General features: G+C 49.8%; 1 protein-coding gene across 2 annotated transcripts in view; it reads left to right on the top strand.

The window, feature by feature from the left end:
* Positions 1-13,058, top strand: part of TMEM108 (transmembrane protein 108) — a 390,521-nt gene that overhangs the window by 364,692 nt on the left and 12,771 nt on the right. For both annotated transcript variants that reach the window (XM_007457565.1, XM_007457566.1), the window contains exon 4: positions 10,256-11,689. In XM_007457565.1, the coding sequence (XP_007457627.1) occupies positions 10,256-11,689 (1,434 nt within the window). The remainder of the gene's footprint in view (positions 1-10,255; positions 11,690-13,058) is intronic.

Raw genomic sequence — 13,058 nt, 5'->3', positions numbered from 1 at the left:
GCTTCCCCGGTGGCGCAGTGGTTGAGAGTCCGCCTGCCGAGGCAGGGGACACGGGTTCGTGCCCCAGTCCGGGAAGATCCCACGTGCCGCGGAGCGGCTAGGCCCGTGAGCCATGGCAGCTGAGCCCGCACGTCCGGAGCCTGTGCTCCACAACGGGAGAGGCCACAACAGTGAGAGGCCCACGTACAACAAAAAAAAAAATACTGTAATGTATACCTGAAATTTACTGAGTGTGGATCTTAAGGCTTCTTACCACCAAAAAAAAAAAAAAAAAAAAACTATGTGTTCAAGCTGTCAGTCTCCCTGACGATTTCACCTCCAAACTCCACACTCTGAATGAGAACACTTTAAATGGTGAGAGCCAGAGGGAACATAAACAGATGCAGCAATAGTCATTCCCCTCTCTCTAAGTGGACTCCAAAATGTGTCTGTGGGCACGTGCTCTCACACCAGGGTGCTGGGAAAGTTGCCTACAAACCTCCTTCCAGGACCCACCCTCACACTTGTCCCTGCTATCTGACCTCCGTGAAACTTTTTTTTAATCTCACAGTAGTTTTGAACTTACAGGAAAATTGCAAAGGTAAAGCAGAGAGCTCCTATATAGCCTGCACCCAGTTCCCTCTGTAATCAGCATCTTACATTACTAGTGTCCACTGTCACAATTAATGAGCTAGTATTGATACATTATTATTAACTGAAGTCCATACTTTATTCACATTTCCTTCATTTTTCCCCAATGTCCTTTTTCTGTTCCAGGACCTCAGCCAGGATTCCACATTATGTTTAGTTGTCATGTCTCCTTAGGTACTTTTGGCTGTGAGTTTCTCAGACTTTCCTTATTTTTGATGACCTTGATGAGGAGTACTGTTCAGCTATTTTGTGGAACGTCCCTCAATAGGGATTTTTCAGATGTTTTTCTTATGGTTAGACTGGGGATATAGGTTTGGGGAAGGAAAGCTACAGAGGTAATGTGCTATCTTTATATCCAGGGTGCATACTATCACCATGACTTGATCACCTGGCTGAGGTAATGTCTGTCAGGTTCTCTCCTGTAAAGCAAGGAACATTTTTATGAGTCTTTTCCATTTAGTTTGGGAGAGTACAAAGCAGTCTGGACTAGTGCATTTGTGTTCTTTCGCATGATGTCAGCGAGATGTTACCTGAATATAAATGATCCTGTTATTTTATTAGAAGCTGAGGTGACCTTTTCATCCATCTAATTCTGATTTTCATTGCTGTTTGGAGAAAGTCTTTGAGAGAACATCTTTGGTGTGTAGGTTTGTTCCCCTGTCACAGCTGATTTTCTTCCCTTCTAGAGTGGCAGCCCCTTGAAGGAAATGGTCATGTCTTCAATACGTAGGCATCATATACCACATACATATGGATATTGAACTCATGTCTTCAATATGTGGTCACCTTATACTAGTCTCCACCTTTATTCCATCTGTGCCCCCAGCCCACAAAGTACATGTGTGCCAGGAGCTTCATGCCACTGATAGTATGCATTTATTCATTCCTTTCTTTAGGGAACTTGTAGCTATAGATTAGAGAAATCATGATGCTGTAGAAAGAGCCTAGAAGTGAGATGTTTCCCTTTCCTTGAGTCTGGGCAGGAGAGGACAGTAAGGGAACCCAGGTCAAGATCAGCCTGTTGAGCTCCAGCACTTAAAAACCCTGATGTTTAAATCCAGAATGGTCACTCAAAGAACTTTAATTTCACTTCTACAAAGATGATATTCAAGTTACTATTACTGCCTAACAAACCACCTCAAAACTTAAAACAACAGTAATCATTCATTTTGCTCGTAAATCTTTAGTTCGGGCAGGGATCCCTTGTCTCTGCTCCACCCAGGCTCGGCTGTGGTAGCTGGAGTGGGGCTGGAGAAGGCTCACTCCCCTGGCTAGCAGGTCACTGCTGGCTTCGTCTGGAAGTTCAGCTGGGACTGAAGGCCTGGGGCCTCAGCTCCTGTCCACAGGGGCCCCTCGGTGGACTACTCAGACTACCTCACAGCATGGTGGCTGACTTCTGAGAGTAACGCCCAAGAGCAAGGACTAGGAAGAAGTTGTACCATCTTTTATGACCTGGCCTCAGAAGTCACGTAGCATCACTTCAACCATAGTCACGAACCCTCCCAGATTCCAGTGGGGGGGGAACACAGACCTCACCTTTCAGTAGGAGTGCTGAAGTCACATTTAGAAAGAGTAAAGCTGGTTGGGGTGTGTTACAGTGGTTACTTTTGGAAATACAAGCTGGCTAGTGATTGATTTAGAAGAGGGTTTTTTTCCAGTTTTATTTAGATATAATTGACATATAACATTGTATTACATCATAATGATTTGATATGTATGTATATTGTGAAATGATCACCACAACAAGTTTGTTAACATCAGTCACCTCACATAGGTATAAATTTTTTGTGTGATTAGAACTTTTAAGATCTGCTCTTTTAGCAACTTTCAAATATACAGTAAGTATTGTGAACTGTAGGCACCATGCTGCGCATTATGCCCAGAGCTTATTTATTGTAACTGGAAGTTTGTACATTTTGACCACCTTTTGACCCCCATTTCCCCCACCCTCTATTCCCCACCTCTGGTAACCACCAATGTGTTCTCTGTTTCTGTGAGTTTGATTTTTATTTTAGAGTCCACATATAAGTGAGATCATATGGTATTTGCCTTTCTCTGTCTGACTTATTTCAGTTAGTATTAACGCCCTCAAGGTCTATCCATGTTGTTGCAAATGGGAGCATTTCCTTCTTTTTTGTGGCTGAGTAATATTTTTCTGTGTGTGTGTGTGTGTAATACCACATTTTCTTTATCCATTCATCCATCAGTAGAAACTTAGCTTGTTTCCATGGCTTGGCTATTGTAAATAATGCTGCAGTGAACATGGGGATGCAAATATCTCTTCAAGATAGTGATTTTTGTTTCCTTCAGAAATGTGCTCAGAAGTGGAATTGCTAAATAATATATTAGTTCTATTTTTAATTTTTTGAGAAACCTCCATCCTGTTTTCCATATTGGCTGTACCAACTTACATCCCCGCCAACAGTGCACAAGGGTTTCCTTTTCTCCACATCCTCACTAACACTTGTTATCTCTTATCTTTTTGATAATAGTCATTCTAATGCGTGTGAGGTGATATCTCATTGTGGTTTTGATTTGCATGTCTCTGATGATTAGTTATATTGAGCACCTTTTCATGTACCTGTTGGCCGTCTTGATGTCTTCTTCAGAAAAATATCTATTCAGCACCTCTACCAAGTTTTTAATCAGATTATTTGGGGGGTGTTGCTAATTGAGTTGTATGAGTTCTTCTATTTTGGATATTTAGGAAGGTTTCTTATTCTTCAGCAAAGATTTGTTGTGGCTAAGGTGCTGGACTAGATATGGGGAAATATCACTGATCCAGACACAGTCTGTCCTCTGGCAGCTTAGCGTTCAGACAGGGAAACAGATATTTAGACATTTAGAGAGATGGGGGCTAGAACAGGGGTAGGCTTAGTGGTTACAGGCACAGAAGGAGGGGCTCCTAACAATGGCTTCAAGGCCCAGGAGGAGTTCTAGTTGGAAAATGCTTGTCCCAAATGGAACTGAATGACTAAGGCAGAGAAGCAAAAGCTGAGGATAAAAGGTGGTGTGGTTACCAAGTGTTTCTGCTTTGGAGGAAATTTTTTTTTTTAATTGTGGTCATCACAGCCGTTACTATTGTTATATCATTGCCTGTCTTCATAAAGCGTTCTCCTGCTCATGTAGGACATTTTCCGGGATCAAAACTTTCTCAGTACCTAGGTTCTGGAGCAGCCAGGGTCAGAGAAACCTGGGTTTAAATCCTGGTACTGCTACATGGTGGCCGTTCTGACCTTAGATGAATGACTTAACTGTATGCTAGCATGGAGATGATGGGAGGACTCACATTTGTCATTCTTCCCAAGTTCCTGCTCCCAGGAGAGGACCTGTACAGTGCTTGTCTCTGTGTGCGTGTGTGAGTACACATGTGCATGAACTCACACATGTGTGCACATGTTTTTGTTAGGAAGCTGTGATCTGTCAGCCTCCCAGAGTTGCGACCCGAGGTGAGTTCATAGGTGTGTCTGGGGCACTCAGGCCCATCTCGCGTGGTTTTCTTGTGCATATGTGTTCTAGATATAGTACTCTGAGTAATAATTCCCAGTGGAGTCATGGACCTCATCAGCCCAACTCTGAAACCAGTGATCTCCAGACATTTCTGGAACCCACCAGGTGATGACCTCAGCTATCTCTAAGAACTAAGCAGAACCCTCTGTGCTTTAGCCCTGTGACCTGAGGCATGTCCCCAGCAGGACTTGATGGGAGGGAACATTTGGAATGTGGCTGCTTGGAAAGAGGGTAGCAGCAAAGCTATGTACCCAAAACTCCTTTTTTGCTTTGTGAAAAAAATCTCCCTTTCATAAAGAAGCCCAAGGTTACAGGCATGAGTACCTCTTCCGAGCAGTCACCCAGCTCATCCCAAAGTCAATGATGCATATTTATTTCTGAGTGAGGGAAACCATGCTCTTAGGAATGAGGAGGTTTTTGATCTTTAAAACAAAAGAGATTACTGAAGTGTGGAGGATGGAGCATCAGAATACCGGGACCACAGTGATATAAAAAGAACCCTGTGGGTTGGTGCATCATAGTGGGGCTGGCCGGGCAGTGTGTGGCCCAGGGCAAGGATTCCACTTTGTTGGGGCTCAGCCTTCTCACTGTAAAGTGAATTAGATACCAGAGAACCCTAGCGCCCCTTCCAATTAAAAGACAATAATCTTGAAATGAAAAGAGCCTGTTTCCTGGCAAGATGGTATGTTATTGCCCACGTAGAAAACAGACTCCCTGATGGTCAGACTTGGTGTGCATGGGTTCTCTTTCTTTTTGTCATTGAAACACTGGATGAAGAAGCTAAATTCCCAAGTATTCGATTACTTATTGATGCAAAACAAACCCCACCCAAACGTGGAGTAAGGCAGTAACAATTGTTTATTTTGTTCATGAATGTCCGGGTTGACTGGGCTCAGATAGGTGGCTCTGTCTTGGGGTCTGTGTGGTCGAGGTCCAGTAGTGGCTGGACCAGGCTCATCTCCTGGGCTCCGCCTCTCTCATGTCCAATGCCTGGCTGGGGCTGGAACAGCTGGGGCTCCTCAGGCCTTTCTGTTGCTCTTCACACGGTCTCTGCACATGCTGGCCTCGAGGTGGCTGGGCTTTTTACATGGGCCTGAAGGCCCCCAAGAGAAACCTGCAGAGGCTGAATGACTTTTCTTCCCTGGCCTCAGAAACCACGTGGTGTCACTTCTTCCCCATTCTGTTCATCAAGGAGGTCACAAAGGCCCAGCTAGGTTCAGATTCCACCTCTTGGTGGGAGCAGTTTTAGAGAACTTGCAGACCCAGTTTTAAATCACCACATCAAGCATCTGGGATGGCCATGCTGACATCTTGCTTAGTGATGGGGGATGGCTTAGAAGACTTCTCAGACTCCTGTGGTTCTGTCACAGGATTTAGAGGCAATGGAAGAATATCTGGCAGTGGAAACCTAATTTAACTGGGAGGGAAGCTCTACTTAGCAGATATTTTAAATCACAAGGAAAATGAGATAGGATTCTATTTATATGTGCAAGGGAAAACGTATACGTGTAATAAATGTGCATGTGTGTAAGAAATTTTAAGATAAAAATTATACAATTAAGTTAATTAGTTAAACAATGGTGTGCATGAAATGCCAGGATTGGAAAAAAGGAGAGAATTAAAGCAGGGATGTCCAGCTTTTGTATTGTCCTCCTACAAGTTCCTCCTAGTTACTTGCAAAATAAAGTTAATTGACTAACTTGTTAAAAGAACAAAAATGTTAATACAGAGCCCTGAAATGGAGCTAGAAGAAAACAGGTAAGAGGAAAGAAAAGTCAAAAGAGCAGTAATAGAAAATCAATTCCCAAAAGATAGTGGAGCATTGCTTTTGAATGTGCAGAGCAGAGCGATGAGTGAACGCAGTTGAGAGTGTGGACTCTGGGACCAGGCTGCCAGGTTCAAATCGCAGCTCGCCGTTCCTGGCTGTGTGGAAGGAGGCAGCTTCTTGTGCCTCTCTGTGCTGCTTTTCATCGGTTACAGTGGGGAGCTAATGATAGTACCTGCCTCATCAGGTTGTTATGAGGATTAAATGTGTCAGGACAGGCTCAGCCTTGGAGCGGCATGTGGCATGCAGGAAGCACTCAGTACAGATTAGCCATTTCTCTCTTCACCAATTCCCTCCTTGCCTTTGCCAGATGCAAATATCATGCCCAATATGGACTGTGGGCAGCCAACCAAATAAACAGAAGGAGGAAGGCCTTTCCTTCCCTTGGTTCCTGGGATCATGTATGCATTGGAATTCTAGGTAGGGGGAGGCCTTCCTGTGATATCAGGGCACCCATCAATCTGCAGGTTTCCACCCCCTACACTTGTCCTTATTCTGACATGCATTAAAAACCGGTTCCACATTTAAAACACGTCAAGTTAGATTTTAGTCATAGTCTCTCCTATATATTTGGAATTAGAGCCTCCAGAGCCTATTATACAAATCTATGCAAATGATATGCAAAGAGGCAGTAGCCCCAGATTGTGGGGAGGGGAGTGAGCAGGCCAGCACAAAGGGCCTGGAGTGGAAATTTGCATCTGTTAGGGGAGCACTGTATTGAAGGCCTTGCACAGTTATTGTGACAGTATGCGCCCTTGCATTCAGTCCTTAACCTTTTGTGCCAGAGAGGAGAGATGATTTCCATAGTGAAGGTGACAGTGGATGTTGAAGGAGGCATTTGGACAGTGCAGTGTTGTAGCAATTTTTATGATACAAATGAAAAGTTGCTTTGAAATAATGGCCATGATCCAGGCTGTGTCCCTAACCAGCTGGGTTCCTGGACAAGTCAGTTCACTCCTTCCGTTGCCCGCTCTGTGAAATGAGGGGATTGAACTAAGTTGCCTCTAGTGCCCTTCTCACTGTGACAGCTAAATGTTATCCTCCCCGTGAAAGCCCTCTGCACCCAGGATGGCAGTATCCGTTCATTGTACCAAAGTTTTAAAGCCTAAAGAAGAAAGGGCTGGGAGGTAATTTGCCCTAACATTCCTCCTAGAGAGAAGAATAACTTCAGGGGATGCTGGCAACTAAAAAGAGCCGCAGCAAGGGCAAACATGTTTACTTCCACTGTTAGTCTGGCAGGAAGCACTCCTGTCGTCTACTTCCCAGCTGGGAGGATTTTAGCCCCTGAAATGCTCGTGGTGGGAAAGTCAGGGGAATTTCTTTCCCTGAGTATTTTAAAGACCAGGACGCATTAAGCCCTCTGCCTCTAGAGGCTGCAGAAGATCTCCTGGAGGCCAAGCTGCTCCTCTCCCACCCCCGGCCTGTCCCTGGGGTCCGTCAGGTCCTCTCTGAAAGCTTTGCGCTGCCCCTGACGCTACTGCCAGAAGGCGGCAGTGTCCTTGGTCTTGGGCCTTGGATTGTATGGAACACATCTGTGCTCCACCCCAGAAATCCTCTGGGCTCTTAATTTTAACTCCAGCAGCCTCCAGCCAGGCACAGGTGTGAGCTGACAGCCCCCGCCCAGGGCGTCTCTGACTCAGCCACTTGGGCCTCGAGGAGGAGGCAGGAGGTGGGGTGGAGCAGTGCTGGGCCATGGGAAGGAGAGCTGCTGGTGAGAGGCACACCTCTCACAGTTTGACATGAGTCTGCTCAGCTCCTCAGAGACCCCCAGTGGATCTGAGTTGCACCCTGATCAGCTGATAACCTGCCCTGGGATTGACTTTCCCTGTTTCACTCATCTCAGACCCCCACCGCTGTCCGCTACGGTCACTTCCCAAAATAAACCACCTGCACACGAGCCCCAGTGTCCGCCTCTCCTTTTTCAGGAATCGCTAAGGTATGACAGGTATATGAGTCTGGTCAGTCTGCCATACAAGGTCCCACAGGCTGCGGGGCTTAAACAACAGAAAGTTTTCTCCTCCCAATTCTGGAGACTGGAAGCCCAAGATCCGGGTGCCAGCAGGGTTGGAGTCCCCTGATGCCTCTCTTCTTGGGTTGCAGGTGGCCAGCCTTTCATGTGTCCTGCCTGTGTACAGGCATTCCTGGCACCTCTGTGTCCTGAGCTCCTTTTCTTATAAGGATACCAGTCAGATTGGGTTAGGACCTACTCCAACGGCTTCATTTTGCCTTCATCAGCTCTTCAAAGGCCCTGTCTAACGTACAGTCCCATTCTGAGGTGCTAGGGTCAGGGCTTCAACATACGGATTTGAGGGGGATGTGTTCAACACTTACAGTGAACCAGGGTGCTTGTGAGCCAAACAGAGGCTTATAAGAGAATGTCCCTTAAAACCTCAGTAGTCACGACCACCAGCTCTAGGAGTAGATTGTCCCTGTGGTGCTAAAATGCCAGGAAGGAGCTGGAATAACCCTGAACCGGTCAGAGCAGGAGCACGTTGTTCCTTCTGTGGCTGCGACGTTCCGTCCTCTTCTCCTGCCTCACTGCTGGTGGGCGACCAGGAACGCCTGGGTGTCATATACCCCTTCTGCTTTGAACACATTACTTAATCTCCCTCAGCCTCAACTTCCTGCCCCATCAAGTGGTTGTGAGGGTTAAATCGAGAGGGAAAGACAGGGCCAGAGCCGGTGCTCAGTGTTAAACAGATTTTAGGATTGACCCAGAGAAGGAGAAAACACTGTTGGTGTATGAGCTAGACTATGAATGAAAGTTTAGAGAAACTAGGTCGCTTAGGGCAAAGTGTTGGTCCTGGAGATGAGGGTGCTGCCATCTCTGCTCAGTCTGCAGTCCCTCAGCCTCCCCCACCCACTAAGTTAGACATGCAGGGTGAGGGGACACTGGTCCACCCCACCCTCCCCTAATTGGAGGAGGCCTCAGTGGTGATCCTTGTTTCAAAGGAGTGTCAGGAGGTCTCCTCCTCCTCTCTGCTTCCAGAAACTCACCAGGGTCCCAGATGTCCCCTGTCAGCTTTGCTGACCACCCCAGGCTCCCAGGAATCACTGCCAGAGCCCCTGCTTTGACCAGGGGGCTCATATGAACAGGGCAAGTGCTCAGGACAGAATCGTCAGGCGCTCCTCGGCAATACGGAGCAGCTCTTCCCAGCCTGTGTGTTGTACGGGGTGGTCAGTCTTCCCGTCTATAATCTGGATAGATCCTATGTCTCACATTGATATGAGGTGTTATTTTTAAAGATAGGCACAGGCTGTTGTGATTAATAAAATCCAGGCACATTTAGAAGAGTTTTTTAATGTATAGGTTTTTGTCCTTGTGCATTTTTTCTCAGTGAACTAAAAGCACACACACTCACCATCATGCAAAGTCCACGATTTCCTTCTAATGCTCAGAAGGGCTCCTCCTCCTCTAAAAGGCTAGGCACCACCAGTGGTTTTCCAGAGTTCAGCCTCATGAGCACATAGGACAAGCAGTTAACATGACAACAACCATACAACCAGCTGGCGTTCATGGAATGCACTTCTCCTGCAGGCTCTGTGCTAAGTGCTTAATAGGCACCAGATCTGGTCACCCTCTGAACCCCTGTCCCCTTCTGCCTGTCAGTCTCCGATGGCACTGAGACGTCTCTGCCTTGTTTTAGGATTGTTTGTGGATTTGTATGAGCTCACCCAGGGCCAGAGACTGCCATGTTCATTCTTGTGTCTCCAGGGTCAAGGAGGGCCTACACCCTCCTTAATCGTTTGCTGGGTGGGCCTGAATGAACAGAGGTCTGTCGTTTGTGCCTTTGTCTAGTTCATAAATGGAAGAGTCAGAAGAGGCGTGGCAGCTGGTCCGCTCTGCCCACCCAAGCCGTACTCAGTGGCTCAGGGCAGCCCACACAGAGCTGCTGGCTTCCTTGTGGCTGCACTGGCCTTGACTGCTCCCTGGTGCAGAGGGCCAGCAGGCACTCAGAGGCCACAAGGCTTCTTCCATGCCCCTACCCCCAGCCTGTTGTGAGCAGCTGCCCTTGGGCAGAGGGCCATGGCATTTCAGAGGTGTTTGGAAAAGGACGGGCCTGGCTGGTTTAGCCAGCTCTGCTTCCCCTGTGGCTGGGTTCTCTCTGGGACAGGTGCTGGGTGGCACCCACCTGCTGAAGCTTCTCTGTGTCTGATGGGCGTGGACCTCAGGGATACTCCCAATGTTTCCCTTGAGTTCCCAGGCGTTTCAGTTTCATGGGTAAGGAAGGCCCAGGGCCAAGCTGCTCCTGGGCATTTCACCTCTCTGCTCTCTGTCTCCCTCGCAAGGCTTCCTCCTGACCTTGGCACTGACTGAAGCACTGGTATTTGCTGCCCAGGAACCATCTCCCAGGGAACCTCTTCAAGTCTTCCCCTCAGGCACCACCCCAGACACCATGGTGACGGCACCCCCCAGTTCTACCAGATACTCCTCCGTGGTGGCTGCCCCCGCTTCCATGGTGGCACTGACCCCTCATCCCGACGGACCCTCCTCACAGGCTGCAGCTTCCATGGCAACAACAGCGCCCCATCCAAGTGGACACCCTCCTAAAAACGCCATCTCCACCATCATGGCGACGGCAACCACCCCCCATTCTGAAGGCCCCCTGTCCACAGGGCTACTTCCTGCTGCCATGGCAACCACATCCTCCCATTCAGAGGGCCGCCCGCCGGGCGAGGCTGTGCCCACCATCCTGCTGACAAAGCCAAGGGATGCTACCAGCCGTCCCCTCACGGCCCCCTCCCGGGCTACCCCACGCAGGCCCCCCAGGCCCCCTGGCTCCTCCCGAAAGGGAGCCAGCAGTTCACCACACCCTGTCCTGCCTGCACCCAGCAGTCACTCCAGAAGGAAGGAAGGCCAGCGGGGACGAAATCAGAGCTCCACGCATCTGGGGCAGAAGCGGCCCCTGGGGAAGATCTTTCAGATTTACAAAGGCAACTTCACAGGGTCTGTGGAGCCTGACCCCTCCACCGTCACCCCCAGGAACCTGCTCTGGGGTTACTTCTCGTCTCCACAGCCCCAGACAGTGGCCGCAACCTCGGCACCCAGCAGGACCTCGTGGGTACGACCCAACACGACCCTGGTGTCTGCGGAGGACAAGCCCGGCCTTAACAGAGCAGACCAGGGGGGTGGTCCCACCTTCACCAGCCAAGGAGGGGAGCCGGCCACCACAGCAGCCTCAGGCACCCCTGCCAGTCCACATCCTGCCCCAGTGCCTTCTCAGCACCCCCGCGGTGACCCACAGGATGGCCCCAGCCACAGTGACTCCTGGCTTACTGTCACCCCTGGCACCAGCAGACCTCCATCTGCCAGCACTGGGGTCTTCACGGCCACCACGGGGCCCATTCAGGCTGCCTTCGATGCCAGTGTCTCAGCCCCTTCCGAGGGGCTTCCTCAGGGAACATCCTCAGCGCCGCAGGCCCCGGCCCACCCCCCCGGGGTTTCAGAAAGCACTGTTTCCCTAGCCAAGGAGGAAGCTGCGGCCACCCCTACGCCCACCATGACTGGCAGGGTGCCCAGTCCTCTCTCCACAGTGGTGTCCACAGCCACAGGAAACTTTCTCAACCGTCTGGTCCCTGCTGGGACCTGGAAGCCTGGAACAGCAGGGAACATCTCCCATGTGGCCGAAGGGGACAAACCCCAGCACAGAGCCACCATCTGCCTGAGCAAGATGGACATCGCCTGGGTGATCCTGGCCATCAGCGTGCCCATCTCCTCCTGCTGTAAGTGCCTCACCCTCTCCCTTCTCCCCCCCACCAACCACACCGGCTTGCCCATCCCTAGAATCCCTTTGCCCCACACGTGGGCAGCCCCCACCAAGTGGGCTGCAAACTTCCCAGAATCCTGGGAAAGGAGGTAGTAGAACAAGAATCATGGATTATCCCCACCCCCGGTCCTTGGCTGGTCAGGCCGTGGCTCACATGCCCACTGATGGTAAATGCACAACTCCCAGGAGCTGTGGAGTCCAATCCGACTCTGCACGTGCAGAAAGAAACACCAAGCTGGGGAGGGGACACGGTTCCCCCAGGACCCCAGAGTTACTGAGCGGCAGGGCTGGGATGTGAGCTCCGAGCACCTGTCTTCCAGCCCAGGGCTCTTGTCGTGACACCACCCTGCCTGCTCTCTCCTGTAGCGACATGGCACCAATACACCGCAGGTTGAAAACTGGTGCTTCCAAACTTACAGCCTCTGAGTAGCAGAGCCCTCGCCTTCCTCCCCGCCTCCCTTCCATCGCCCTTCCTGCTGTTCTTCTCCTCTCTCACCTCTTTTCCTCCCCCTCCTCTGTCTTCCCCCGAGAAAGAAGAAAAGATGAAGCTTTGATCTTGCCGGAAGTTCTATTAGACTTGATAAAAACAGAGTTCTTGTAGCTAAATTGAGGCTTGAGAGTTACATGTGAATTTAGCAGTCCCTCCCGCCTGTTTGGTTTGTTCACGGGTGCTGTGAGCTGATGCTTTGTGGACCTTGTCGTTGTCTTTTGCTCTCACTGGTATGTGGGGAAGGGCTCCCCGAGGCCACCAGCACCTCCTTGCTGCTGCCCATCACTCCTTTAATGAAGAGTCGAGGGGATTCCCCAACTGACGGCTCCATAAAGAACCTGATGCAATCACTCAGGACCCAGGGCTTCCTTTATGTCTTCCCCGAATATTCGATCCTCAGTTCTTAGCATTCCTCTGATGGCCCCACAGGAATCCTCACTGTACCCGCCACTCCCCAACCCACACGGCCATCATCCAGGCACCCGCTCAGCCCTTCCGGGGGTGAGAAACGCCCTGTGCTCCCCACTCATCAGCCCCTTCTCCTGCGACCCCTTGGGTTGTTTCCAGCTCTCCTGGGGGCCTGAAATTCACCTCTTTGTAATTCCCACTCTTTGGTCCTAACCTGTGCCCTCTGAAACCATACATAAAACAAGTCCATCCACCAACCCCTGAGATACGTGAAATGGCTCTCAAGGGCAGGTTTTCCTTTTCCAAGCTGCTTATCCCTGTTCCTTCCAGTCTCTTCATAGGGCCGCCTGGCCCTGGCCCTAGCCCTGCCCCAATCTGCCCCTCTGACAGCCTCCAGTTTACACCTGCTTCCCCAGAGGGAGCACAG

Source organism: Lipotes vexillifer, unplaced genomic scaffold, assembly GCF_000442215.2.
Source record: "Lipotes vexillifer unplaced genomic scaffold, Lipotes_vexillifer_v1.1 scaffold86, whole genome shotgun sequence".
NCBI classification, from domain to species: domain Eukaryota; kingdom Metazoa; phylum Chordata; class Mammalia; order Artiodactyla; family Lipotidae; genus Lipotes; species Lipotes vexillifer.
Note: the sequence above shows the minus strand (reverse complement) of the source record. Positions and strands in the feature narration are given on the sequence as shown.